Source organism: Pteropus medius, unplaced genomic scaffold (genome assembly GCF_902729225.1).
Source record: "Pteropus medius unplaced genomic scaffold, Ma_sr-lr_union100, whole genome shotgun sequence".
NCBI classification, from domain to species: domain Eukaryota; kingdom Metazoa; phylum Chordata; class Mammalia; order Chiroptera; family Pteropodidae; genus Pteropus; species Pteropus medius.
Window position 1 is genome coordinate 16,770,789 of NW_024347791.1, and position 26,923 is coordinate 16,797,711.

The window sequence follows — 26,923 nt, forward strand, 5'->3', positions numbered from 1 at the left end:
GGCCACATACAGAACATATTCACAGATTCTGGAGATGAGGATTAAGCTGTTTTAAGGGACCATTATTCTGCTGTCTACAGCCACTAATTATCTCTTTCTGGTTAAATCCAAAGGTTTTTTTTTTTGGTCCTAATACTCTTCTACCCGCTTCCAGGTCCACATTGCACACTTTGAACATCACTTCTCCCCACCCTAAACTCTTCTTTCTTGGATTGGAAAATACCAACATCCTCTTCAAGTTTATCTGATTAGATGCCTACATGTTGCTTTCACTTTCTCTTCCCCACTCCCCAATTATCAAAAGGTTCTGTCCTTAGGACCCCTCTGTCAATAAAACTTCCTTAGAGGGTAACCTGTTTTCTATCTACACAAATCCACATCTATGGTCAAAACTTTCCATTAATTAGTACTATTTCTAATCAACAATACTCATTATGGTTAATTGCTATTACTTTGATTTTAGCACTTTCCAAATACAAATTAATAATTGTACCCCTTATGAACAGAACAAACAAGCAGAGACTCATGGACATGGACAATAGACTACTGGTTACCAGAGGGTAGGAGGGCAGTGGGAGGGGGGAGGTAGATGGAGTAAAGGGGGTCAAATATATAAAATTGGAAGTTTATATATAAATTACATCAAGTAAATCAAGGAAGTTTATATATAAATTACATCAAGTAAACAAATAAAAAAAAAACTGTTAGGCCATTTTAAACAACATAGATGGTCCTTGAGGGCATTTTGCTAAGTATAGTTACAAAAAGACAAATAGTTTGGGATCTCACTTATGTGGAGAATCTAAAAAAAAACAAACAAGAAACCAGACTCACAGATATAGAGAACAGGCTGATGTTTGCCAGAGGTGGTGGTGGTGGGGGTGGAGTGGGGTGAGGTGAGGTAAAATGACTGAAGGGGTTAAAAGATACAAACTTCCAGTTATAAAATAAATGTCACGGAATGTAATTTGTAGCATAGTGACTGTAGTTAACATACTGTATTGCATATCTGAAAGTTGCTTAGAGAACAGATCTGCATCACAACAAAAAATATTTTGAAACTATGTGTGGTGATGGATGTTTCAAACTAGACTTACTGTGGTGATCATTTTGCAATGTATACAAATATATCTGAAACTAATATAATGTTAAATGCAAATATACCTCAATTAAAAAAAAAAGCTACTAGGAAATTGTGGTTTACTATAAAATAGGTAGGATGACAGCACATGTTTCAAACCTTCTTTAATAAAGTTACTAATGAAGAGGAGAAGGAAGGGGATTGTACAAAAGAATTGGCTTAAGTAGGATAATTGAACGCATTTGCTTTTAATTGCACTCAGGTGTTTTAAATCTTTGTCTTTTACTGGGTCTATTACCCATTCCTCCCACCACTAATATTTTTAACTCGATTTTTAAAGAGAACCCTATATGTAAACTTTTGACGAATGGGTTACAAATTTGGTATTATGACATTAATGGTTCTTTAAAGCAGGTGACTTTTTTTGGTTCATATTTTTATAGGAAAGGCTTTGAGTGCTCATCATATTGTTCTTACAATTTCTCTTGATCTCAAAGTAGTACCATGCCATCGAAAGATTGTTTTTGAAACTGAGGCTCAATTATTACATAGTACTCTTATTCCTCCCCCTACTCCATTAGGATTTGGTTGACAAGTTTTTATTTTGTCATTTTATCATGTTTCAAACCCACCCTAAGCCATAAGCTTTTACTCAATGTCTGCTCTTGACTTAAAATACTTTCAATCTCCTTCATTGTGTAGCAAACCATATTCAAGTAAAACTGAAGGTAAATTTTAGCTTTATAATCAATCGTATCCTTTTTCGTAATATAGGAAAATTTCACTGTGGTCTTCTTAAAGCCTTTTATATAGAAATAATACCAATAATAATATTTGGTAACAAATAAAATGAAAGCACTGGTCAGAAGATACAAGCAATTTCAGAAAAATATTGAAATATGTGGCATGAACAAAACAGCTTTGTCCTTCAAACTTTCAGTGCACTCACATTTTACAACATAAAAACTACCTTTCCATATATTGCTCTAAAATTAGTTATAATATAAATTGCATATCCTATTCTTCAAAATCCAAGTATTTCAAAGTATGTGATTCAGATAATAGCTATGCTTCACACAGCTAGGTATCTGGGCATCCTTAAGGATTTAATTTCTATTATGAACACATTAATAATATACACAAAAGTGATTATTTCCTTTGAAGTCTTCCAAGTACTCAACAATTATTAAGCAACTATCATATAATGAGAAAAATAAAACAATTTTTAAAATTAGAACTGCTTAAAATTTGTGGTTGGGTATGGCCAGAAATGGTAGTTGAAATTGCCCCGGGATTTTTCAAACTTAAGAGAGCCAGCTGAGGCGATAACCCCACTTGTTACTCCTGAGTTAACTATAGGGAAACATTATAGCTTTCCAATAATACTTACTTTTCTTTCTTTTCTCTCTTTCCCCTTTTCTCATTCATTACCTATTGGATTTTGCATTTCCTTTACCAGGCTTGTGACACCCATTGAAAGGCAGAGATTCCTCTGATACTTTGCATCTACTTTGCCAAGTACTTTGCCAAGCTCCAATCAAAACAAAACGATTCTCTTCTCTGAAATCTTTTTAAGGTACAAAAAAACAGATGTTTATTTTTTCTATTGTTTAACTATGCAGTAAAAATTATAGCATGTTGTCTGCCTACATTTGTTAACTACAGATATCTAAATGGTTTAGTTCTCAAGATATAAACTTTCATGAGGCAAAGGCTTTTTTAAAAATTATATTTTAGACTCTCAAAAACGTTAAATAAAACCCCAAAACACACATCTACTCACCATCCAATTTAAAATTCATAAAGAACCAAGAGGCAATATAGTGTAATGTTTAAAAGAGATATGTAAAATATGTAAAATATTCAGCACAATGCTTCAGTATGAAAACATTACCGTGTTAGACATTATGAATATCAGCACAAACCATGTACTCAAATTTTTGGATTTGTTTCACTGGTCTAAGGAGAGACAGAATTAACCAAATTTGAGGTGCTCTTAAGGATTTAAAAATATCCACTAAATGCAGTTCATGATTTGGTCTTCAGAAAAAATGTTGCCGTATTTTTGAAATAAGGTGTGTTTTTGCGTAGTTTACAATTTGTATTATTGCTAATTTTTGTTTCATTTTTAAGCTATATTTTGTAAGTACGCTTATGCTGTTCCTTTGAAACACTTTTAACACATCTTAGTATTAAAAATTTCTAGATATAACTTATCTTTGTTAACTAAGTTTTTTACCTGAACTTTGCAAATCCTGTGAAACTGCTTGGAAACAGTCCATGTGTTTATGTTCACTTTTGGCAAGAAAAACATCTGTAGCTGTCATTAAATTTCTTAAGAGAATCTCTGACCTCTATCCTCCCAAAGCAAATAAACACTGGACTAAAACCTATAACTTTATAAGAAACTAATTGGATAAAAACTGAAAAAATAAACTTGTGACATGATTTTTCTCATTATGAAAGCAGACTTTTCCCATTGATAATACATATTTATTACTTAAAACATTCATTTTACATAAAGTTCACCTATTATGATAAATAAGAATAATATGGATATATATTACAAAAAGAACAGTATACTAGGTTTCTGGAATTTTTTGATTCATAGGTGCTATCTTCAGGTCCAATTTCACAGTACAATATACTTAATACTTAACAGTGTCTGGTGGTATAAACTTGTAATTCATCATGGCAAATGAATATGACATAGTAAGCTCTCAAAGAACTACTGGGACTTGGTAATACATAGTGTATTGATATCCAGGCTTATCAGTAAGATAACGATTCCAAAAAATGTATATTTTGAAAGGTACAAATAAATAAGTATTGCTTAAGGACAATATACACAGCATCTGCAATGATTTTAAGATATTTATTTCAAAATAAATGTTTAAGTTTTTAAACTTATAGTTTATAAAATAAAAAAAGAAACCAGATTTTCTCCTTTTGTTTCAAATAAAAATCAACCATCAGAAAAAGGTACATAAAGTATACTTTTGGTAACTAGATAATACAAATAATGGAACATTTTAGTGAGTTACATAAAATGCTTCAGTTAGTAGTAGAGTAGCATTACTGACAGAGCACATAATATCCAATTCCTCTTAATCCATGACATATATCTACTATCTTTTGGCACAACGGAGAATAAAATTATGGGGTCAGAACTTCAGAAATTCACCTGATACAACTGTCCTTATATTGTTACTTGTTTATATTTAGGAAATAACAGAAGTAAAAAAGAGAAATGACTCTGAAGTCATAAATATGAAACATACCCAATACAAAATATGATCACTATCATCAGTACAGATATTCAAATTCCAATACTTTCCTCACTCCTATTCCTTTGTTGTCAAATAAAACCAAGCTATTCTTATTCCCTGCAGTTTCTGCTATCGAATGTGAGATCCATGAGGGCAGCAGGTCCCGTCTGTTTAACACTGCACATGCAGCACCCCCCACAGTGCCTGGTACAAGTGAGACACTCAATACATACCTGTGTAATGAGGGGGGAGAAAAAAAGAAGCCAGTGATCTGGGGACTGAGATGAGAGGGAGGAGTGGGGAACAAAATAACAAATAAAAGTGAAATAATGCTTGTAAAAAGTCACTCACGATGTCATATCAGAAGAAATTTAAGTAGAATACTTACATTATTTTTAATACAGGCATATGAAATGATTTCCTTATGCCTTAAATTGCAAAACAATTCCTAATAATTTAAAAAGCAGCATTGAAGAATAATTATTAAAAGTTCATTAACTTGCTACTATTTTGTTAAAAAAATAAACAGACTTGGAAAAGGTTTATGTAATAAACTCATTGGGGTAAAAAGATACATAACTAAAAAAATTCTGCAAGAACATAGAAAACTATTAACAGTGGTTTTGTATGGAAAGGCATGGAGGGCCTAATGCAGAAAGATGGGAATTTGTTTTTACTTTATATGCCTTTGTACTGTTTAAATTTTACTTTTTTAAAACAAACTTGTATATTTTATAATAAAACTCATTAAGAGAAAAAGTCCAATTTGTATTTTTAAAACTTAGTCAGAAATTTAGAAATTATACTTTAAGAATATGTTGATGACTGATAATATTGTTTAAAGTTAGCACTTCCTATTCTCTTTACAAAAATATGAAAGTAGACAATAAAAATGACTAGGACATAAGAAAATGAGATACATAATATGTCAGTCTGTTCCAAAGCAGGAAGAAATACTCTTATAGTTAAGAAAGAAAAATTTCCAAAAGCTGAAATCACAAATAATTATTTGCTGGTTTCTGTTAAACATTATCAGTGATCTTTATTATCGCTGAACATATGTTCAAATTTAGGGGTTTGAGATTTTCTAAAAATGAGATTATATATTTAGTAGAACCAGGTAATGATAGACTCAAAATCAAACAAAACCTAGTTGCTCATTCTCATAATACTCTAGAAATCCTTTTATATTAAAAAAAAAAAAATGACCTCACTAGAGACATAATAAGTACAGGAATATCAGAGGTTTTTCTTATAGGTGGATTGGCCATAAAATTATAAACTATCATTTTTAGTTCTCAGTTACTATACTGTTGATACACTTAACTACAAAACACTTTAAGAAGATACGGTTCTCAAATAATGGCATATATACCAGAAGGTTAGCAATAACATTCTAAAAAATACATGTCTGTGGAAAAGATTTCAAATGAACACAGTTTCAATATCATTTTAAACAGATTTAAATTATGTCCATTCTGGAACTGGTAACAGCATTCTTTGATGGTAGCTCGCTATAAGTTACTGTATTGGAAATCTGTAAATTAAGCAACTGTTTCTTATGATATGCATAATTTTCATGGTTGGCATGTTCATCCAGAGACTTCCTCAAACGGCTCTTTAACTCGTCAATTCCTTCTCCCGTAATTGCAGAGATAGGAATGATATGTTGGAACTCCACAGTCCTCTCTGGAATCATGTTTTTTTCAAATAAATGCAGAAAATCTGAAACAAAGAACACAAAACTATGATGATTTTCATTGTCTTTGAAAGTAAGTCAAAACTATATTAGAGGTTTGATTTGTGAAATGAGGAACTGAAAATTTAGCAATTTTAATTCCTGATTTTCCCTCTCTAATAAGCTCTCAGAACCCTTGGTTTTTAGCAGTGACAATGGTTAAGGTTCTTGGCACACAGTAGCTGCTTAGTAAATATTTGTTGGATAAAGATATTTTAAACCAAATTAAGTATAAATAAAAGAAATAGAAGATGATTTACTTACAGAAGTAATAAATTTTGCTTTTTGGGGGGTTCAATAAAGTGAGGCAACATAGATTCTCTGAAAAAACCCTTCTTTAAAAAAACATCATTTGTGATTTGGGATATTCTAGCTTGCCTCAGTACACGGGTGGCCTTTAACTGCCCTAAAGCATAGGCTTATCATCACTGGTCCTAGAAGCCATACTAAAATTGAAAATGGTGTTGGGGAGTTCATGTGGGGAATCATGTCAGATGAGTTTACTCTATCACCCCACAGGGGCTGAGAGCTGTTATATTACTTTTTCCTCTCCCTGCCACCAAGGCAATGGGAAGAGAGATGGCATACTGATGGAACAGGTTTAACACTGATGTAAACTGAAAAGGCTGGACTGAAAGAGATTAGACAAGCCAGTATGGAGCTTGGTTTGAGATTCATATGCCCTCAAAGAAGTCCAGAGAGGCTAACTCAGGAATTATCACTGAGGGGACTATATTTTGTTTTATGACGGTCCAAATTAGCCACAAACTCTGGAGTTATCCTCCCTTCTGGTACCTCCTCTGAAAATTCCATCTTCTGCAAGATCAACTGGTAAACAGATCTACTGATATAAAACAAATAACATTAAGGAATAAAGACTATTGACTAATTCCAGGGAGTATTTATACCCCAAAAGTAACTTTTTAACTCAAGGATAGCTCTAATATGTAAATTACACTGGGGAAAGATTTTTGGGGAGAATCTTCTGCTACTGTCTGCTAGTCCCAATAATAACTTATTTTCCCCAATTATTATCCCAATGATAAAAACAGAGAAATTAGTACTATTTGAAAACATTTTAACCACTTGCCATCCACCCTACTTTTCCTCATTTATGAAGAGGTCCTCTACTAGACTCAGAAGAATGAAAGCGTCATCATTTAGGATACAGAGTGTTCTGCGAAGTTCAATATTCAAGACAGTGGAGAGTCCCTTTAAGTTCCTTTATACAAAGTAATTCATTTAGGAACAAATTTCAAACAAATAAACCCTTTTGGAGTAACAGCATCTATTCTTCTGTCACACATACAAAGGTACATGTACTTGAGTTCTCGTTAGAAGATTAGTACTCTTCAAAGATCTATAGAGCTGACACTGGAAAGATACACACCTCTTTAGAACTATTAACTCTGTTTTTAAATTTATGGTATACTAGGGGAATGAAGTTCTAGAACTTGTGAAATATGTTAAAGTGAAAGGCTTCACAGGTATAAGCTGACTTTTCTCCCTTCTGAACCAAATCCCATTAACTCCTTAAGGACTCAGTTTAAATTTTACTTCTACATAAAGCTTGACCTTTTCAGCTCAAATGATCTTTTTCTTTTGTTTCCTCTCACTTACTGTCTATATCACATATTCTGAAATTTGATAAGTATTACATTAAAATATTACTTAAATATTTCATATGGTATGTATTCTTTCTTCGAACATTTTTTAAGAGTAGCACCTGTTAGTTTTTTTCCCCATTCATTATATCACTTACCACTCTGTACATACTAAGTATTCATTACTTTGACATTAAGAATAAATGGGTTTACCTTTAGGATTCTGGAGTTGGTTCATCAGTACATGAAATTTATCTTGGGCATCTGGCAAGTCCATTTTATTAACTGCCAGGAGTGCAGGTTTTGTCTGAAGTTCCTCTTTGTACAACTCCAACTCCTTTAAATTGAAAGAGAAAACCGAATAATTTTATTATAATATCTATACAGAATACCTGTTTTGTAATGTCTTTCTTTTTCTTGTAGGCCTGGGTAATCTAGAGCCGATTCAGATCTCTGAAATGCAGTACATTCCAACAACCACAAAATTAATTAACAAAGGAAACTCAGAAAATGCTTAATGGTAAGATCACATGTTAATATAGTTTAGCTCACATGACATCCTAGAGACAGCTGTGATTGTGCCTAGAGCCAAATACAAATATCTGGAATATTAAGCACATAGAAAAAATTCAGAAGTAAACAGTAGTAAATTTTCATGACCATGGATTAGGCAATAGTTTTTATCTATGACACCAAAAGCAAAAGTAAAAGAATATATAGACAAATGGGACTTCATTAAAATTTAAAATTCTGTGCTTTAAAAGATATAAAGAAAATGAAAAGACAACTGACAGAATGAGAGAAAATATTTGCAAATCATATATCTGATAAGGGACTTCTATCCAAAATAAAACAACCACTTACAACTTAACAAAAAAAAGGACAAATAACACAATTTAAAAATAGGCAAATAATCTGAATAGGCATTTCTCCAAAGACATACAAATGGCTAATAAGCACATGAAAAGATGCTTAACATCATTAGTTGCTAAAGAAAAGCAAATCAAAACCATAATGAAATGCCACTTCACTCCTACTAAGACAGCTAAAATAAAGAGATAGACAATAGCAAATGTTAACATTAATGTGGAAAAATTGGAACCATCATCCATTCAAAAGTAGAATTGTAAAATGGCACAATGGTGCAGCCACTTTGGAAAACAGTTTGGTGGTTCCTCAAAATATTAAACATAGAGTTACCATATTATCTAGAAATTCCATTCCTAGGTATATACCCAAGAAAAATAAAAACAGGTCCATACAAAAATCTGTACACAAGTGTTCAGAGCACTATTATTCATAATAGGCAAAAACTGGCAAAGGAAATAGGATATACAAAGTCTTGGAGGTAAGAAACATTATGTCATATTAGAGAGAAACCATAGGGCTGCATACAGAATGTAAGAGAGGGAAACAGAGACAGACTGTGAGATAAGAGCCTGGCTTTGCCAGACCTCATAAACCATGTTCATGTTAGACTAACCTAACAGCAGTGGGGCACTATCAAAGTGTTTTAAGCAGGGAACAAACATCACCTTGGTTCTTTTACAAAGATCACTCCAGCTGCCATAAAACATGGAGTGCAGAGAAGTGAGACTGGAAGCAAGGAGACCGGACACTACGGACTTACAACATTCTAATGAGAGGGCTGATGATTATAACAGTGTGGATGAAGAAAAATAGATGGATTTCACAGAGATTCAGGATATAATACTGACAGGGCTTGATAAAGGTGGTGAGAAAGACAGAATCAAGACCACCACCTAGGTTTCCAGCTTACATACCCAGTAAAGTTCTGGAGGAGGCTGGTAAGTTTTTTAAAAAGTTCAGTTTTATATATATTAAGTTTGAGAAGTTAATGGGGCATCCAATCAAAGATTTCCAAGAGGCAGCCAGTAAAGCACAACCAAAAGATCTGGGTACCAGATACAGATTTGGCAGTCATCAGTATATTTACTGTAACTGAATGCTAATTACAGAATAAACAGAAAAAAGCATAAAAAGTAGATTGAGAAATAGTCTAAGAAGTAGAAATAAAAATTTAAGCAAGATAAAGTTTGAGAAGTCTGTAAAGGGATTTGGAATTAAGGATGGTTTTATTGGTTGCAATAGTGTGAGGAGCAGGTTAATACTGAAAAACTGGACACAGCAAGTTTAGATAATTCTTTAACATCGAAGCTTCAAAAAGTAGAGGTGGAATATAAATATAGTCTAATTATTAAGTTATTTAGTACAGTGCTATGTACCTACATATTAGACCAGATGGAGAACATAGTAAAACATAAATAGGAAACCTACTTTTGTAAGAAGTATTATGGTTTCAAAGGCAGTCCTGTATTGAGTTTGGGGAGAAAGCTGAAATCCAGAAATATCAACCTAACCAAAAACAAAAAGAAAAAAAAGAAGGAAAGAGACAACCTTTAATATAACAATAGCTATACATTTCTATGTTTTGAAATATCTTACTCTCTCAAGTTAAAAATAATTTTTCAATGTATATTCTATTAGTAATTTAGTAATTCAAAATAGAAGAAATTGAAGTGTCAAGGTAACTATAATTGTTTTGATAAAATCACAACCATTAATAGAATGAAGAAGTAGTACAGATAAGGCAATTTAAATTAATATGTACAATCTCATACATATACAGTTGACAACCCCTACCCCTCCCTGCACAGTAGAAAAATCCATGTATAACTTCTGACTCCTCTCAAACTTAACTACAGCCCCTCAGTATCCTCCAGGGGTTTGGTTCTAGGACCTCTGCAAGGATACCAAAATCTGTGGATGCTCAAGTTCCTTATATAAAATGGCACAAATCACTTCTCAACCTTTTGGATAAGATCAAATGTAAAATGGTGTAGATCAATGCATACAGTCAGCCCTCCACATCTGCAGACTCCCAACACCATGGCTGGGAAACAGTACAGGTATTTATTGAAAAATTTATAAGGGGCCCTGAGTTGTTTGAGGGTCAGCTGTATAACTCTAGCACCATCAAGTAGGAATAAGATACTATATAATATAGTACTATGTTGAAAATCTTAAGGAATTAAATCTTGACAAGTATGACCAAATTTATAATAGACATAGTAAATAATGCCATTTCTATCCCCACAGTATAAACAAAGATTACTTACTATATTTGACCCCCATCTAAAGAGACTTAGTGGAGTCACATATGCTACTACTTTAATTTTAAATCTTATTATTATAAAAAATTTCTAGGAAAACTATATGTACAGATTTTTGCATTCATTTGAATATTATGTTTATATACATATGACTTACAACAAAAAGCAGTTGTTTAGTTCTTTCTATATGCTTGAGGAATTTGTGGCCCATTCCTTTGTTCATATGTGCTCCTTCTATTAAACCAGGAAGATCAGCTACTGATATCTAATACAAAGTTAAATAGTTTGATAGAAAAAGAAAATATGTGAAAACCATAAGTAAAATTACATTCAGAATTTCATGGTAGTTAAAATATAATGTTCTTGATTTATGATTACCACATCTTTATGAAACCAAGATGCCTTGATAAAAAAATTAATTAAGCATTAAGAATCAACATCCTTTGTTATCAGAAATTAGAGTTCTATTTTTACTTATTAATCTAACAATATAGAACTTTAGAGATTACTTTAACAGCTATTAATCACATAAATTCTCTTTAGAATTCCATAAATTATACTGTTCAATGTGAACTTTCCATAGAATTTCAACTTCCTAAATTCTTAAAGTTTTCAAGAATATTAATTTAGCTGACATTTCCTTAGTACAGCTTTGTAGTTTTAAATTTTAAAATTTATATGCAGTTAATTATTTGGCACCATTGTTCCTATTCTGGTCACATTCTACCAGGACTATTAACTATATCCAAAGTTAAGGGTATAGTTTTCCTATACTCCTTTTGGAGATGATAACAGTTATTAACCATTATTCTACACTTGTGGTTTTCAAACCTTACTGTGCATCATAATCACCTAGGGAGGTTTTATGCACAGATACCCAGGCCCTACCCCTAAGAGATTTCGTTTCAAATCTCTGGGGTGCATGCTTCATTTACCATTGTTGTTCTTAAGCCAGCAGATAAGCCTGACATACAGTGAAGGATGAGAAGCACTGCTTTACGTACACTGCTCATGTGAATAAGGATTTCAGAGTTTTACAGGAAGTTGTGGCCACGTGACAAAGCAGTGTACACTACAGAGGTCTCATGTACTGAAATTTTCTTCAGAGGTCCTTCACTGATTTCCTTTAAAAATTATAATGTTCTCTTTTCCTCTCAATATTGTTTGCTATATTTATATTATTCTGCATTTATAATTTCACTTATTTAATATTCTGTATAATTGAACTTTATTTACTTTTATATCACTATTATAAATGAATATAAATATTTTCTATTGAATTATGTCAATGGATTATGTGAAACTACAATGATACATCATCACCATAAGTCCATACTTTACATAAGCATTCGCTTTTGGTGTTATACTTTCTATAAGTTTTGACAAATGTATGACATGTATCCACCATTATAATATAGTGCAGAATAGTTTCACTGCCCTAAAAACCCACTGTGCTCTGCCTATTCATCCCTTTCTTCCCCTCATCCTTGGTAACCACTGATTTTTTGCTAACTCCATAGTTTTGCTTTTTCCAGAATGTCATATAGTTGAAATTATATAGTATGCAGCCTTTTCAGGTTGGCTTCTTGCACTTAGTAATATGCATTTAAGGTTCTTCCATGTCTTTTCATAGCTTGCAGCTATTTCTCTTCAGTGCTAAATAATATTCCATTTTCTGGATGTATCACAGTTTATTCACCTCCTGAAGGACAACCTTGGTTGCTTCTAAGTTTTGGCAATTATGAACAAACATCTGTGTGCAGGTTTTTGCGTGGATATGTTTTCAACTCATTGGGGTAAATACCAAGGAGCACAACTGCTGATCATACATTACATATTTTTTAAATTTTGTCACTTTCCTTTTTATTTGTTTTTATTCTATCTTTATTCAAAAGATCTACAGTTCTTCCTTATCAAGGAAAAATAAATTTTAATAGCTAGATAAGGCCAGAATCTCATTTAACTAAAGAAAAATTATTTTAAAGAGAAAGTTGGAGCAAAATCACTTCCATGAACTTTAGAAAATATTTTTAGGAATCGAAAATCAGTAATAAAATATGGAAGTAAAATAGGAATGTGTAATGAGAGCAGATTTATGAGACAAAGAAGATATGATGCTGTAATGACAAACCAGACAAACTTTCAAAGAATAAAATGATACATTCTTATATAATATTTTACTATGATAGTGTTCAGCAGAATGGATATGATCAGTTTATCAGAAACAAAATCCTGCTACTCTTTCCCCCTAACACGACAGAAACAGTTAAATATTATGAAGTCCAAGTACCAAAAGCAAGTACTTTCACTTCCAACCAATTGTCTACTTTAAAAATACCCACCTGTTTGAAATCATTATACATAATCTTTCCAAGTTCAGGCTTTAATGTTGTAACTAAAACAAAAAACAACAGTAAATTAAGGCTAGAATAATGGCTGGTACTCTCAAAATTGTCTTAAAATTATGAATAAAATAAACAATATTTCTTTTCTGTGAACAATTTAATTCAGATTATGTTCTCATTTGTTGAAATGGAAGGTACCATTATTTTTGTTATTTACGATTAACTTGGAAAAGGATAAATATAGATTATTATAATCGGCATATCTCACTAATTTAATTAGTGGGATACGAAGTTCCTCTATCACACTTTAAGAAGCATGGTATTCGGGGGAGAATTTAGGTTTCTATCATTGGGTCTGTGGGTTAAATTTGTCTAGCCCTTTCTCATCCAGTTATCCTTAGCCTCACTGATCTCACACTAGCCTCCTTCCTATGATTTTTTACTTTTCTTCCTCTTTCCTTCTCAGGAGTCTCCTGTATTATAATGATAAGTCCTGACCGTATAGTTTATAGCAGTTAGTCCAAAATTAATTCTATAAGAGTCTAATTTTAGAATGGCTTAATATTTTTTTCCAGTTAATGTCATTCTGTCCTTTTTTGTTTTATGATGGCACAGATTCTATCATATTTATTCACTACTCTGAGTCTACACTTCCATCATATCTCACCTTGCTACTGCAATAGCCTACTAACTGTTCTTCCCAGAACCATTTATGTCCCATATCCATCCATTTTCTTTATTATACAGAAATCTTTTTAAAACAAATCTAATTATTTTATACCATGCTTAAAAGGCTATCAACTGCTCTTAAGCTATAAAGATGAAACACGGCCTACGTGGTCTGTATGATAAAGTCTCTACCTACATCTCTAGCCTCATCTTGATTCCCTTTCCCTTACCAGATGTTCTCTCCTCACACAAATCCACTCCCTGCCACCACAGAAAGACTTTTCGCCTCCACTATCTGTCACTCATTAACTCATATTTATTCTTCAAATCTCAGCCCCAGCATCACATTTCCACATAAAAGTCTAAAGCAGTCACCTGTACTCTTTCATAGAACTATATTATATTCCTTATATTCATTAGTGGGATATGTGCCTTCCCCCACTAGTTTGTAAGCTCAGTAAAAGTGAGAACGGCATCTGTTTCTGTTTATCGGTCTTTGTAACTCCAGAACCTGGTGCAGTTCCCAGAAAAATATACCTGCTAAATGAGTGAAAGAATTCATCTCTGCCTTCCTAGTATTTATCACAGCTCTTAATAAAGGCTAGGTGCTCATAAAATCAAAACTAAACCAAAACAATGATTATGCAACTAAAAATAAACACAACATAGTAAGTGTCTAGCAAGTACTAGAAACTTTGCTGAGGGCTACAGAGATTTAAAAGAGTAATGGGAAATGCATATATTCTGCCAAGAGTTTTAAAACTAAGGCTATCTTCAAAGCTGTTATTTTATTCATACTCAAAGAAAGATTAGTATTTAAAAATTCACCACCACACATTAAAATACAAAACAAATTACACTTACATGCATAATCTGCAATCACAGGTTTTGCGTGAGAAATCTGACTTAGCAAGGAGGATTTTCCAGCATTTGGGAATCTGAAATGAGTAAATAAATTTATATGTTACAATAAATATAAGCACTATTAATATTTACTTATCTCTGAATTCTTAACATTTCAGAAAGTAGACTTCTTGACTATTTCTGGGCGTAAGAGTAAGTTTAAAATAATTTTGAAAAACTCGAGAAACAAAATATACGCATGAAAAAGGAAAAGGTAAATTTATTCTCGACACTGAAGATGTTTTAGTACTGTGAATTAATAATTGAAGTTATGTGAAAAGAACTCGTAAATCATAGAACAAAAAATAAAAATACCTATAATCTGAACACTGATAAAATATTACGCATATTGTTTTGTAGATTTAAAAAAAAACATTTAATATGAGCATTTTCAAATGTATACCAAAGTAGAGAGGAGTAATAAATCTCATTTAGTCATTAGCTAGCTTCAACAAATATTAATATATTCTCAATACTTTTTGAAAATTTGGTTTGTTGGAACAGGGACTCCAATAAGGTCTGCATTACAACTGGTTGATGTCTCTTATATTTCTTTTGGTAAAGGTTCCCCTTCCATCTTGTTTTCTCCTTTGTAGTTTTATTTTTTTTAAACTGGGTCATTTATTCTGTAGAGTTTCTTTCCCACAGTCAGGATTTTTCTGTTGACACTCCCATGGTGTCATTTAACACACTTTTTCGCCCTGGGTTTTCTATAAATCGGTCATTATATACAGAGCCTTGATCTGATTCAGACTTGGTGGTGTTTTTTTTTTTCCCCTGAAAGACCATCCATAGTTGGTTGGCCTGCTTTTCCAACTGAATTATATAATTACAGTGCACACCTTTCAAGAGTGCACTGTAATTTACTTAACTAAATTCCTATTGTTAGGTATTTAGGTTGTCTTCAATTTTTTATTATTATCAATAATGTTGCAAAAATATATGCATACAGCTAGAAAAACACATACCATGTTAACAGTCACCACTGAGTGGTGGAATTAACAGGCAACTATTTTTTTCTTTCTGTAAATGAGCATTTATTATTTGTCTAATTTTTTTCTAAAAACATTAAACACTGAAGTGGCTAGCCTTGAATCTTTATACATATCCTTAATCTTTTTCTTGAGATAAATTTCTAGATGAGAGAATACTGGATTAAAATATATGCTAGTTTTAAAGGCTTTGATTTTATTGCTAAATTTCCCTCAAGAAAGGTCCATAATGCATGAAAGTATGTACTAGGAATGGTAGTCACTTAAGAGATTATTTCCTAAATTTCATTCAGATATTTTTATTAAATTTATTCAACAAAAGGAAATGTAAATTGGTGCAACCATTATGGAAAACAGTATGAAGTTTCCTCAAAAAATTAAAAATAGAGCTACCATATGATCCAGCAATTCCACTTCTGGGTATTTACCTGAAGAAAACAAAAACACTAACTTGAAAAGATATATGTATCCCCATGTTCATTGCAGTATCATTTACAATGGTAAGATATGGAAACCATCTAAGTGTATGTCAATGGATGAACGGGTAAGGAAAACGTCACACATACACACAAGAATATCATTCAGCCATAAAAAAGAAGAAAATATTGCCATTTGTGACAACATAGGTGGACTTTGAGAGCACTGTGCTAGGTGAAATAAGTCAGACAAAGAAACAAATACTATATGATCTCGCTTATATGCAGAAACCAAACAAACTAATTAAAAAGCTGAACTTACAGATACAGAGAACAGATTGGTGGTTGCCAGAGGTGGGGGTGGGAAAAATGGTTGAAAGGGGACAAAAGACACAAACTTCTAGTTATAACATAAATAAGTCATGGGGCATATAATGTACAGCATGGTGGCCATAGTTAATAATACTGTATTGTATATCCGAAAGTTGCTAACAGAGTAAATCGTAAAAGTTTTCATCACAAGGGAAAAAATATTGTTAACTACGCATGGTGATGTTAACTAGACTTATTACGGTGATCATATCATAATACATACAGATAGCAAATTCATTATGTTGTACATCTAAAACTGATATGTTATATGTCAATTATATCTCAGTAAAAAAAATTATCCAATAAATATTTATTGAGAATTGACCTGTATCATACACAACTCACAGTTAGGCAGTATCATAGGAACCAGAATTATAGCAATCAATGAGACAAATGTGATCCCTGCCTTCAGAGTTTTCATTTAAATTTAAGAAAGCTCTGCTTTCAAAACTCTGCCAAACTTTCATTTGAAATAATGGTGTAATATTTTGCAAATACAAATTTAGAATTCTCTAAAAATTTATAAGCTCTTAATGGAGCTCTTTTAACAATTTTTCGCATTAAAAATATTTCTATAATAAAATTAGAATAAAATTATGTGGTTTCTTAATGACTTGTTTTTCTTGGAAATATAGTTTTTTATCTTGTTACACCCAGGTCTTGTGACTTGTTGGAAAGTAAATTGCAAACATTTTTGTTTATGATTTTCATTAGTTGGACTTGCTTATTTCTTTCCAATATCCTTATATTTCTATAAGCACAGAAAAATGCAAACCAACTATTTCCAAAAAGATCAAAGTACACAAAGAAAAGGGTGCTAATGGCTGAAGAACAGATACTTAAGATTTTTCTTGAAAAGTACCTAATGAAAATTTAGAGGCTGAAATCCAACCTATGTAAAGATCAGATCTGACAACAGAAATACAAGTGTAGTTATACGATACCTTTCTTCTAAGGTTCAGTTCATTCCTGAAACCAGCTAAAAGGATATCTGTTTATGATTGCATTCACATTAGTAACTTTTGAAGAATAATTGCCTAATTTAAAAGCACTAGAACATGCATTAAACATTGTGCTTAAGAATAATGATGCTTTAATTACTGACTATAATTTCAAGTCCACTTCTGAAAATCTTAGCATTTCACTATATGTAGTCTCCTATAAATTGTCAATATAATGATGATGATAGCGGCTACCATTCATTCACTGAGCATTCATAAATCTAAGGCATGTGTTGTGCTGCAAAAGAAATCTTACTCACCAACAACATTTTAAAGTGAGAACCATCTCCATCCACTATTAAGGATGAGAAAACAAAAACTTAGGAGACCATATAACACACCAACCTTTTTGGCACTAGGGACCGGTGCTCCTATGAGAATCTAATGCCTGATGATCTGAGGTGGAGTTGAGGAGGTGATGCTAGGGCTGGGGAGTGACTACAAATACAGATGGAGCTTTGCTTGCTCGCCCACCACTCACCTGCAGCCCAATTCCTAACAGGCCACAGACCGGTCCTGGTCCGTGGCCTGGGGGTTGGGGATCCCTGGTATAATATATTCAAGACCAGTCAGCCAGTCTACTGATGATCTGAGGTTCTAACTCAAATAGTTTCACCTGAGTCCCCCACCCCTAACCCACCTTTACTACTCAGCCTTGCTAGGATCTTCTTTGTCTGTAAAGGTATATCTACGGAAACTGCAGTACATTTTTCTACCAAATGAGAAAATGAATGGCTGGATTCTCAGTCTTATCCATAACATTCTAAGAATGTTTAAAAATATGTACTATTACAGAACCTATAACTCAACAACCCTCGTAACTATGTTTTACTCAAAAAATTAAATGTGGATGGAAAGCTTGAAACCAGGATCACATCTTCCCTGTTACAAATTTGGCAGGAATGGGGCCTCTGTGAACTCTAAGCCACTGCTGGTTAAGACCAGACAGGTATGGAAAGAAGTGAGGAATTCAGACTGTAGAGTCTGGTAAAGAAGCAGTGAGATGGCTGGAGAGGAAGATGAAAAGAGCTTAGAAAGAAGCTATGGGAAGGCAAGGAATGGAATGGTAGTTTGGTACCCAGTTTGGCAGCAGTTTTCTCTACCTTTTCCTTAGGCCTCCATCTGACTACTATACAATGCTATGAAAGAATGGAGGCTGTGGAAGAGGACAACATTTTAAGGTCTGCAGTACTGAGAATGGACAGATTCTAAGCAGAGCGTAAAGGATAGGGAAAAGATCATACCAAGATTCAACTTGGTGTTCAATAGTGTGTAAGTCTGACGGCTAAGATTGTCTGCACCAGCCTTTAGCCATTTGATTAATGAAACAATACTGCTATTAAGATGTATAAAATATCTTAATCATTTCTTTCTTTCTTTTATTTTCTTCTATACACTTTTTAAAATGTGGTTTGTCTGGAATTCTCATTTTATTCCTTAATATTTGGTAATGTTCTTTTACCTTCTCATACTACTGCATTTGATTGATCATTTTCTTTATTCATTTTCTAACATTTCACTAGCTTACTATATGGTTAGGATCTTTGACAAATTAATAGTATATATGAAACTCTATGCTGGCATTATGAAAATAACTACATTTGATAGCATATTCCAAAGTATGCACATGATGCACAAATTCCATAAACTAGAAATAGTGCTGGCCCTAAATTACCATTTATATTTATTTTCTATTTATGAACTATCTCTCTGAAAGTATAAAAATAAAGATATGAATGGTACTTACCCCACTAGGCCTATATCAGCTATAAGTTTTAGGTCAAGGTGAATTATTCGTTTCTGGCCTTTCAAAGGTAAGAAATTTGTAAGTAGTTTACCACCAAGACCTCCTTCAGCTATCAAAATTCTGTCTTTCTCTTTATTGAGTTCTCCTTAAAAAGAAAGATAAAGATACGTAGAGCCAAGATTAGTAAGTGGAGCTAATCACTAATGACATTTTTCTTTCAGAAACAGATGCCAGAAGTTTCTATTAAAAGCTGGACCCTGGAAGTGCACTTTTGAAAACAGTTGAAAATAAACTAGTTATGTTTAAAACCAATTACTCTTATATTTTTAAAATAATCTTAAATCTAGCAGTTAATTTTCAACAACCTTTATGTAATGTTTTTTAAATGTTGTTTCATTAATTAGCAGGTAAAATAGTTAATGTTTTTAAAAAAATTCTGACACTCAAGAAGTGCTACTCCCCACAGCTCTCAAACAATTTTGAAAATGTGCATATTTTTTACAACCTTAGAATCTATAGTACACTTACCTATAATTTTACCATATTCATCAGTTATTGAAATACCCACAGGTACAAGGATTTCACAGTCTTTTCCTTTTGAGCCTTTCAGTGCACTAACCCTACCAAAAAAAAAAAAAGAGTTAAATTAAAATAAGGAAAACCCACTAAATTAAATGATTTAAGCTTCAAGCAAATATAATGCTCTATAAAGACTAGCAGTCAACCCTTTTAACACAGATATTAAATGGCCAAATATAAGAGCTTTGACTTGGTGTTCAATTATTTCTTTACATTGTAGACTATCGTATCCCAATAAAAATATTAAGTAATGATTTAAGTTACCAAGCTAGCCACCAAAAGCCATTTCAACTCATAATGAATATATGGTATGCCTGAAATGAAAAGACCATTACAACAACACAAATAAACTAGAAAAAAGAAAAATCCACTGAATAACAAAGCTTTTTAAAAAACTGACCTAATACTGTTGAATTGTACACCTGAAACTTACTGGATTTCTTTAACCAATGTCACCATAATAAAAATAAGTTAATTAAAAAAATAAATTTAAAAAATTTAAAAAATGACCTCAAACCAGAGTATATTTATAGGAGGCTCATCTCTTAAACTGCTCATAAGAGAATAAATACGTACAAACTTCTAACTAGTCATTCCACTACTGAGAATTTATCCTAAAAGAAAACAAACCGCCATGTATACTACTATATATACATGGCTGTGTGTTGCAATGTGCTATAACTGTAAAAAATCAATAATTACCTAAATAGACGAATGACAAAATAAGTTATTACTAATATCATAATACTATGCAGCCATTCTGAACCATCTTCTGTCACGGAAATAAAAGGGGAGGTTGCCAATATTGTTCTCTTGTTTTTGTACTCCCAAATTATTTACATACACACATAATTACATTTTTGTTAAATGTAAGAAAAGTTAAGAAAAGGTTAATAGTGATTATCTCTGGGTAAAAGGATTATAGACACTTGACTTTTTAAAAAAATCTTTGTATTCCTGATCTCTCTAATTAGGTCAGAATCCCACTGCCTATATACATGTATAGGCTCATTCATAAGACTTGTCATAATTATAATTTTCCATTTTTCATGTATCTGGTTAATATCTGCTCTCCTACTAGACTACATAAAGTTCATCATTTTATCCTAGATACCTAGTAAAGTGATTGATAGATACTCAATTTAGTTGAATGAACAAACTGGACAGAAATGTATGAATTTGAAATAAAGATTTAGATAGAACACTTCTCTTACTGGGATTGTGTGTTGTAATTTTTAGAATGTTGTGTTACTGCTGATGAACTTTCTATTAAAAGAGTTTTTTTAAAGAACTGAAATACTATCTGATAATTTTTATAGATGAACAAGCATAAACCAATTTACTGGGAGATGATTTCATGATGAACAAAAGCAGTCTAACTTTTAGTAGACATTATTAGATATCTGAAATTAAAATCTTGCTCAGTTATCTATATTTTGGAAGTGGTCCCTGAACTAAGCCTTGAAAAGGGAATAGGAAGGACTTTGCCAGACAATTAAGGTAGGAAAAGATGTGTTGATAAACTGAATACACACACACACACACACACACACACACACACACACACACACACAAGCACATGCACACACACACGTGCACTGGATTAGGAGAGAACAAGTTGTTTGGTAAAATAATAGTTTTTTCTAGCACAATGCCAGTACAAGCGGAATGGCATGTTGTGAAAAAAAAGGCAGTGTAGTCCAGATCATGAAGAGTTTGATATGCTATGTTAGAGAATTTGAAGATTATCTTAGAGTGATGAGGAACACTGAAGGATCTTAAATAGGCAAGTGACATAAGTTGATGTTTTAGAAAATCACTCTAGGAATAATTGGAGAAAGAATGGATTGGAGGTGATGACTGAGACTAAAGACTGGAGACCCAAATTGGAGAATATTGCAATTTTTCAAGAAATGGTGATGGTCTGAATTAAAGTCTGGCCTGTACCTTTTTTTCTGGTCTCATCTTCCTCTATGTTCCCGTTTTCTGCATTCTAGCCACACTGGCCTTCTTTTAGTGTCTTATACGGGTATGTCTGCTACCATTGGGCCTTTGTTCATGTTATCTTTCCTATAATGCTTTTTCCTCCCCTTCACCCAGTTGGCTCCTATTAATTGTTCAGATTTAAGCCTCTACATTCTAAAAATTGCCACATGCAACTCCAGTAAGAAAAATGTTCTATTTAAATCTTTCTTAACATTAAAACATTATATACCATCTTTAATATACCACTGATCTGAACACAGACCAAGGTTGGAATTATAACAACTTTACTTTTGAAAAGAAATTATAAATGATAAAAAATTTTTACTTTAGAAAGTAAACTACTATTATTTCCCACCTGTAACAGCAAAATAATAAAATGACATTGTGAACTCAAAGCTTTGATTACTAAATTCTAATAAATATAGGGCTCTCAAAATTTATCCTATAAAATGGTTTCAATCAGACTATTCATAAAACAAAAATGCTCAAAAAGAATATAAAGTGTTTCTCCAAGGATTTCTTTACCAGGAGATGCTGCTGCATATTTTAGGCAGGATAATTTGTTGTTCCGAGTGTTCCTCTGCATTACACGGTGTTTAACATTCCTGCCTCTATCCTTTGCTTATACTCACGCTCCAAGTAAGTGACCCATTTCATCCTCTAGTATTGTGACAATATACCAAAATGCTTCTTTGGGAAGGAGAAAGAAAAAAGGGACATAAAGGTTAACCTTTATGTCAACACCTCCTAAGGAATAATAGAATGAGAGAGGCCTGAGGAATATAGCCTGCATTTTGATAGAAGTTTTAAGAATTTTTCTCTTCATTGTCTTTATAATGAAAGAAAAAGTTCTTATATTTTGAGGCCAACATAATATGTTCCATAAAAAATAACAAACATCAACTAAAAATAAAGGAAAGGTTTTGCTGTCATGGAAAGAAGCCCAAAACAGAAGCAAAAAGAGAACATACAAGAGCTGTATCAGTGAAACAGGCTCTCAATTTTCAGCACTGCCTATGAGATGCTGGCAGAACTGTTGGTGGTGGTGGGATGGACTATCATGGCTGAGATTTGAGAAAGGTTTTCTAAAACCTGTCAAAGATAACTTAAGAAGAAAACGGTAAGAATTCAGATAATTTTCTGTTTCTACAGAGGAAGTACAAAAAAATATAAACAGACACTGGGAGAAGAAAAGGATAAAAAGTTTAAAAGCTCCAAAACATTTCTTAGTACCTTTTTACTATAGTTGAGACGGATGTAGATTTTTGCTGAGTTACAAATACAGAATATAATTTACTTTAAATTACTAATTAATTTTTATCTTTTAACTTTTTTTTTCTTCTGGAAGGGATTAATTTTATAAAATCAAAGTCATTTAGTAAATACTTACCGACTGTTTGCTCCTTCTCCAGCCACAAACCGTTTGTGAGGATATTTGTCTTTAAGTTGTTTTAAAGTCATTTTGTTATGGGCTACAACCCAGACGTCACCACCTTTTCCACCTTCTCCACCTAAACGAGGGTACCCCATTCCACCACTTCCTCCCCTGGTGAAGAGTCTTAGGTTATCGATGAAGTTTCCATACTTAAAGAGAGAGAGAGAACATTTGTATACCAAATGAGCTTACTAATTTAAACTCCTTTCTAGTTCTTTGTTGTCACTAAAATTCCTTAAAAAATAATGGCTTTCTGTACACCAAATTTATAGTCTTTTCTTAGTTCATTCTCTGTCTCCTTTTCCCATTTAACTTTCTTAAGATCCTTTTTTTCAATTAGCGATTGTTTCACTTATCTTCAAGGTCTCTGACATTGGCCCATTTCTAAATCTAGACTCCCCTGGATGATGACAGCCTGTACCAGTAACTATTACCTAAGTGAGATGCTCTCTATGTCCAGTCTGTTAGACATCCCCACCAAGATGTACACTTAATAGTCTAAAGCAATTGAGAACAAGATCTATCAAATATGTAACTTGTTCATAGGTACTGAAAGGATAACTGTCACCTCAAGTATATATTAATATGACAAGACATAACTTTTTCCTAGGTAAATTCTATTCCTCCAATGTTCCCCCAAATAATGGAATAATAGTTTACTATTCATTGAGACTATGTATAGGAATCTTTGACTATACCTGCTTCTTTTCCTTTCTGGTACAACTGTCCTAGTATCTTGACCGCTTCATTAGCTCCTAACTGGTCTCTCAGTACCTATAGTCATTCTTTCTTCAACAAGTCCTTCATCCTGCTGCCTGATCTATTTTTTCCGAAAATAAATCTAATCTCTAATCATGTTTCTCTCTTACTCAAAAACCATTCATGATTTTCTGTTTTACTGCTTATGAAATAAAGTCTAAAGTTCTCAGTACTATATGCAAAGCTCTTAACTTACCTTTGGTTTCATTTGCATTTGTTTAACCCCTCCTATCTTTTTCCTCTTTTGCTCTTATTACATGTTATACTTTCACGTCTCCACGCCACTCTGCTCATGCTTTTCCTCTACTTATACGTCATTTGTTCTGTTCTGTCATAAACCCACCAGAATGTCATATTTGCTGATATCTTTCTCAATTCCTCTAATCCACACTTCCCATTTGCTCAGCTCTCAGCAATTTGATTCTACCTCTGTAATTATACTTCTTGAAATCTTGTGCTCCATTTAGTGTTTACATCTGTTTCCCTCACTAAATCAAGAGCTTCTTGCAGGTAAAGATCTTATGTATTAACCTCTCGGACTACCAAGATTCCTTATTGAGTAATTTCTTAAATTCATAATCGTTTCTTCTTTAATCATTTAGGATAATTATAAGTATCAAAAAAATCTGGAAACTTTTTGCAAAATATATATACTCTGACCATTCTGATACACCCTGGAGAGGAAATGAGGACAGGTCAAGCTCCCTTGGTGATTCTGATGCAGTCTAGATATGAGACTGCACTGGATGGGTTCATAGCAAAGATTCAAAGCAGATATTCATTTAAGCATGCAAATGTACTCATGAAACAAAGTGTTGTAAAGAAATAGGGTAGAAGAAATGTATAAAAGATGAATTTAAGGGCTAGTCAGAGTATTTTTCACGGGGGAGGGGGGACTAAAGAACTTATGCTTTGGTTCTGAAAGGCTAGATCAGAAATGCATTACCTTTTAGAATGGCTATTACCAACAAGACAAGTAATAACAAGGATTGGAAAGGTTGTAGAGAAAAAGGAACCTTCCTGCACTGCTGGTGGGAATGTAAATTGGTATAGCCACTATGGAAAAGTCTGGTGGTTCCTCAAAAAATTAAGATTAGTGTGACCATTTGACCCAGAAATCCCTTTCTTGGGTATCTACCTGAAAAATCTGAAAACATTTATTCGTAAAGATATGTTCATTGCAATGCTCCTGTGTTCACTGCAGCATTACTCATAGAGGCCAAGATACAGAAACAATGGAAGTGTCCTTTGATAGACGACGGGGTAAAGAAGATGTGGTACATATATACAATGGAAAACTACTCAGCTACAATAAAAGATGAAATACTGCCATTTGTGACAACATGGATGATCTTGAGAATACCACGCTAAGCAAAGTAAGTCAGACAGAAAAGTCAAGAACCATATGATTTCACTCATACATGTAATATAAAACTAAAAGCGACAAACAAACAAGTAAACAAAAACTCATTGACACAGACAACAGTATAGTGGTTACCAGTGGGTAAAGGAGGTGAGGGGGAGGTGGTAAAGGGGGTCAAATATATGGTGATGGAATGAGATTTGACTTTGGGTGGTGAACACACAATGCACTATATACAACTGTACACTTGAAACCTATAAAATTAACCAATGTCAACCCAATTAAATGAATAAAATTTTTTTTTAAAAAATGGAAATAAATGGCTTAAAATAATAAATGATTAATAAATGCATGGCGATCTGCTGCTTTCACTTTTAAAAATGCATCAGGTTTAAGTGAAGAGATAGATTCCACTTGCAAACTACATTGATTGGAAGTGGCTTTTCATGGCAGTAAGGTTACACAAGTAGCCTTTAATAACTTATCCACACACACACACACACGCACAATGCAGTAGTTTCTTTTTAGTTAAATGATTAGTTATTTCATATACTCAAGTACTATCCTTCATAACTCTCTTTTCTTCACCTTTCTGGAAAACAAAGGGTTGGATAAAGTATAACTTCTCTCAAGATATTACGAACTATACCTTTCCTCCAATAAAACAAAAACTCCTGTTCTTAAAGTTCCATTCAATTTGTGCCACATTGTTTTACAATTCTAGATTTAACAGATTCAGAGATTTAGAACCCAAACTTAAAAGGAATATCTCAATCTCGTTGTTAGTAATGGCCCATCTCTGACGTCGGCAGGTTTAAAGAAACATTACTAGAAAGGCTCTTAAAGACGTTTTTTAGAAGCAACCTTAAATTTTTTACAGAAATGATTCTAAAATCAATACCACACAAAAACTGATCTAAATTTCTTGCAAGAAGGCAAGCCTATTATGTATTTTCATTTACTGATGAAAAGTCGTCTTTTAAAACAATATATCCAAGAAAAAAAAATAAATAAACGGACTATGGATATTAACATTTAAAAGTAAAATACACTATTTGGGCCGAAAGAAAAGGTCAAATCTACACTCCATGTATACCGTATTGCTTCTAAACCGCAGCAGGTAACTCAGCCTTCAACCCACGTCCACACAATTCCCTAGAAGAATCTCAAAACCTAAGCAGGCCGGGCAGACACACCCTTCTCACCCCTCACAGGCCAACCTCACCTCCTGCGGGGGTGAAAACTATGGCAGAGAAAAAGGAGGAAAGAGGCCCCCAGAAAGAAAAAGTGGGGAGGAAGGGAAGAAGCACCAGAGCCCTCAGGTGGGGCTGGAGGCACCTGGCCCTCTGGCATCAGTCACGGACCTTTCTGAACAACACGCAACTGCAGCGCACCATCACAATGCTGGGCCAGGATTCATTCCTAGGGAAGGTGTACGAAGCAAAATTCCGCGCGGCCTATTTACGTCACCGCAGGCCGCAGATGTTGTGCTTCCTCCGCACGCGCCCTCGGAAACAGCCGCATGCGCCG

At 33.2% G+C, this 26,923-nt stretch overlaps 1 protein-coding gene across 1 annotated transcript; it reads right to left on the reverse strand.

Annotated features, from left to right (window-relative positions):
• Nucleotides 1-5,363: 5,363 nt before the first annotated feature.
• On the reverse strand, nucleotides 5,364-26,922 carry GTPBP10 (GTP binding protein 10). The gene is made up of 10 exons (XM_039878154.1): nucleotides 26,758-26,922; nucleotides 23,227-23,420; nucleotides 19,800-19,891; nucleotides 19,272-19,416; nucleotides 14,705-14,778; nucleotides 13,169-13,221; nucleotides 10,984-11,091; nucleotides 9,991-10,068; nucleotides 7,906-8,029; nucleotides 5,364-6,075 (listed from the first exon to the last, which is right to left on the reverse strand). Exons 1-10 carry the CDS (start codon nucleotides 26,788-26,790, stop codon nucleotides 5,813-5,815), a joined length of 1,164 nt encoding a protein of 387 aa, XP_039734088.1. The 5' UTR covers nucleotides 26,791-26,922; the 3' UTR covers nucleotides 5,364-5,812.
• Nucleotide 26,923: the final 1 nt, after the last annotated feature.

Bases quoted from the DNA above. Each gene is read 5' to 3' on its own strand.
- GTPBP10 (XM_039878154.1), bottom strand. From the start codon at position 26,790: ATGGTGCGCTGCAGTTGCGTGTTGTTCAGAAAG. The intron at 19,892-23,226 runs GTAAGTATTTAC...TTTTTTTGGTAG, and splicing joins GGAGAAGGAGCAAACAGTCG to GGTTAGTGCACTGAAAGGCT. The intron at 11,092-13,168 runs GTGGGTATTTTT...ACTTTGTATTAG, and splicing joins TGTATAATGATTTCAAACAG to ATATCAGTAGCTGATCTTCC.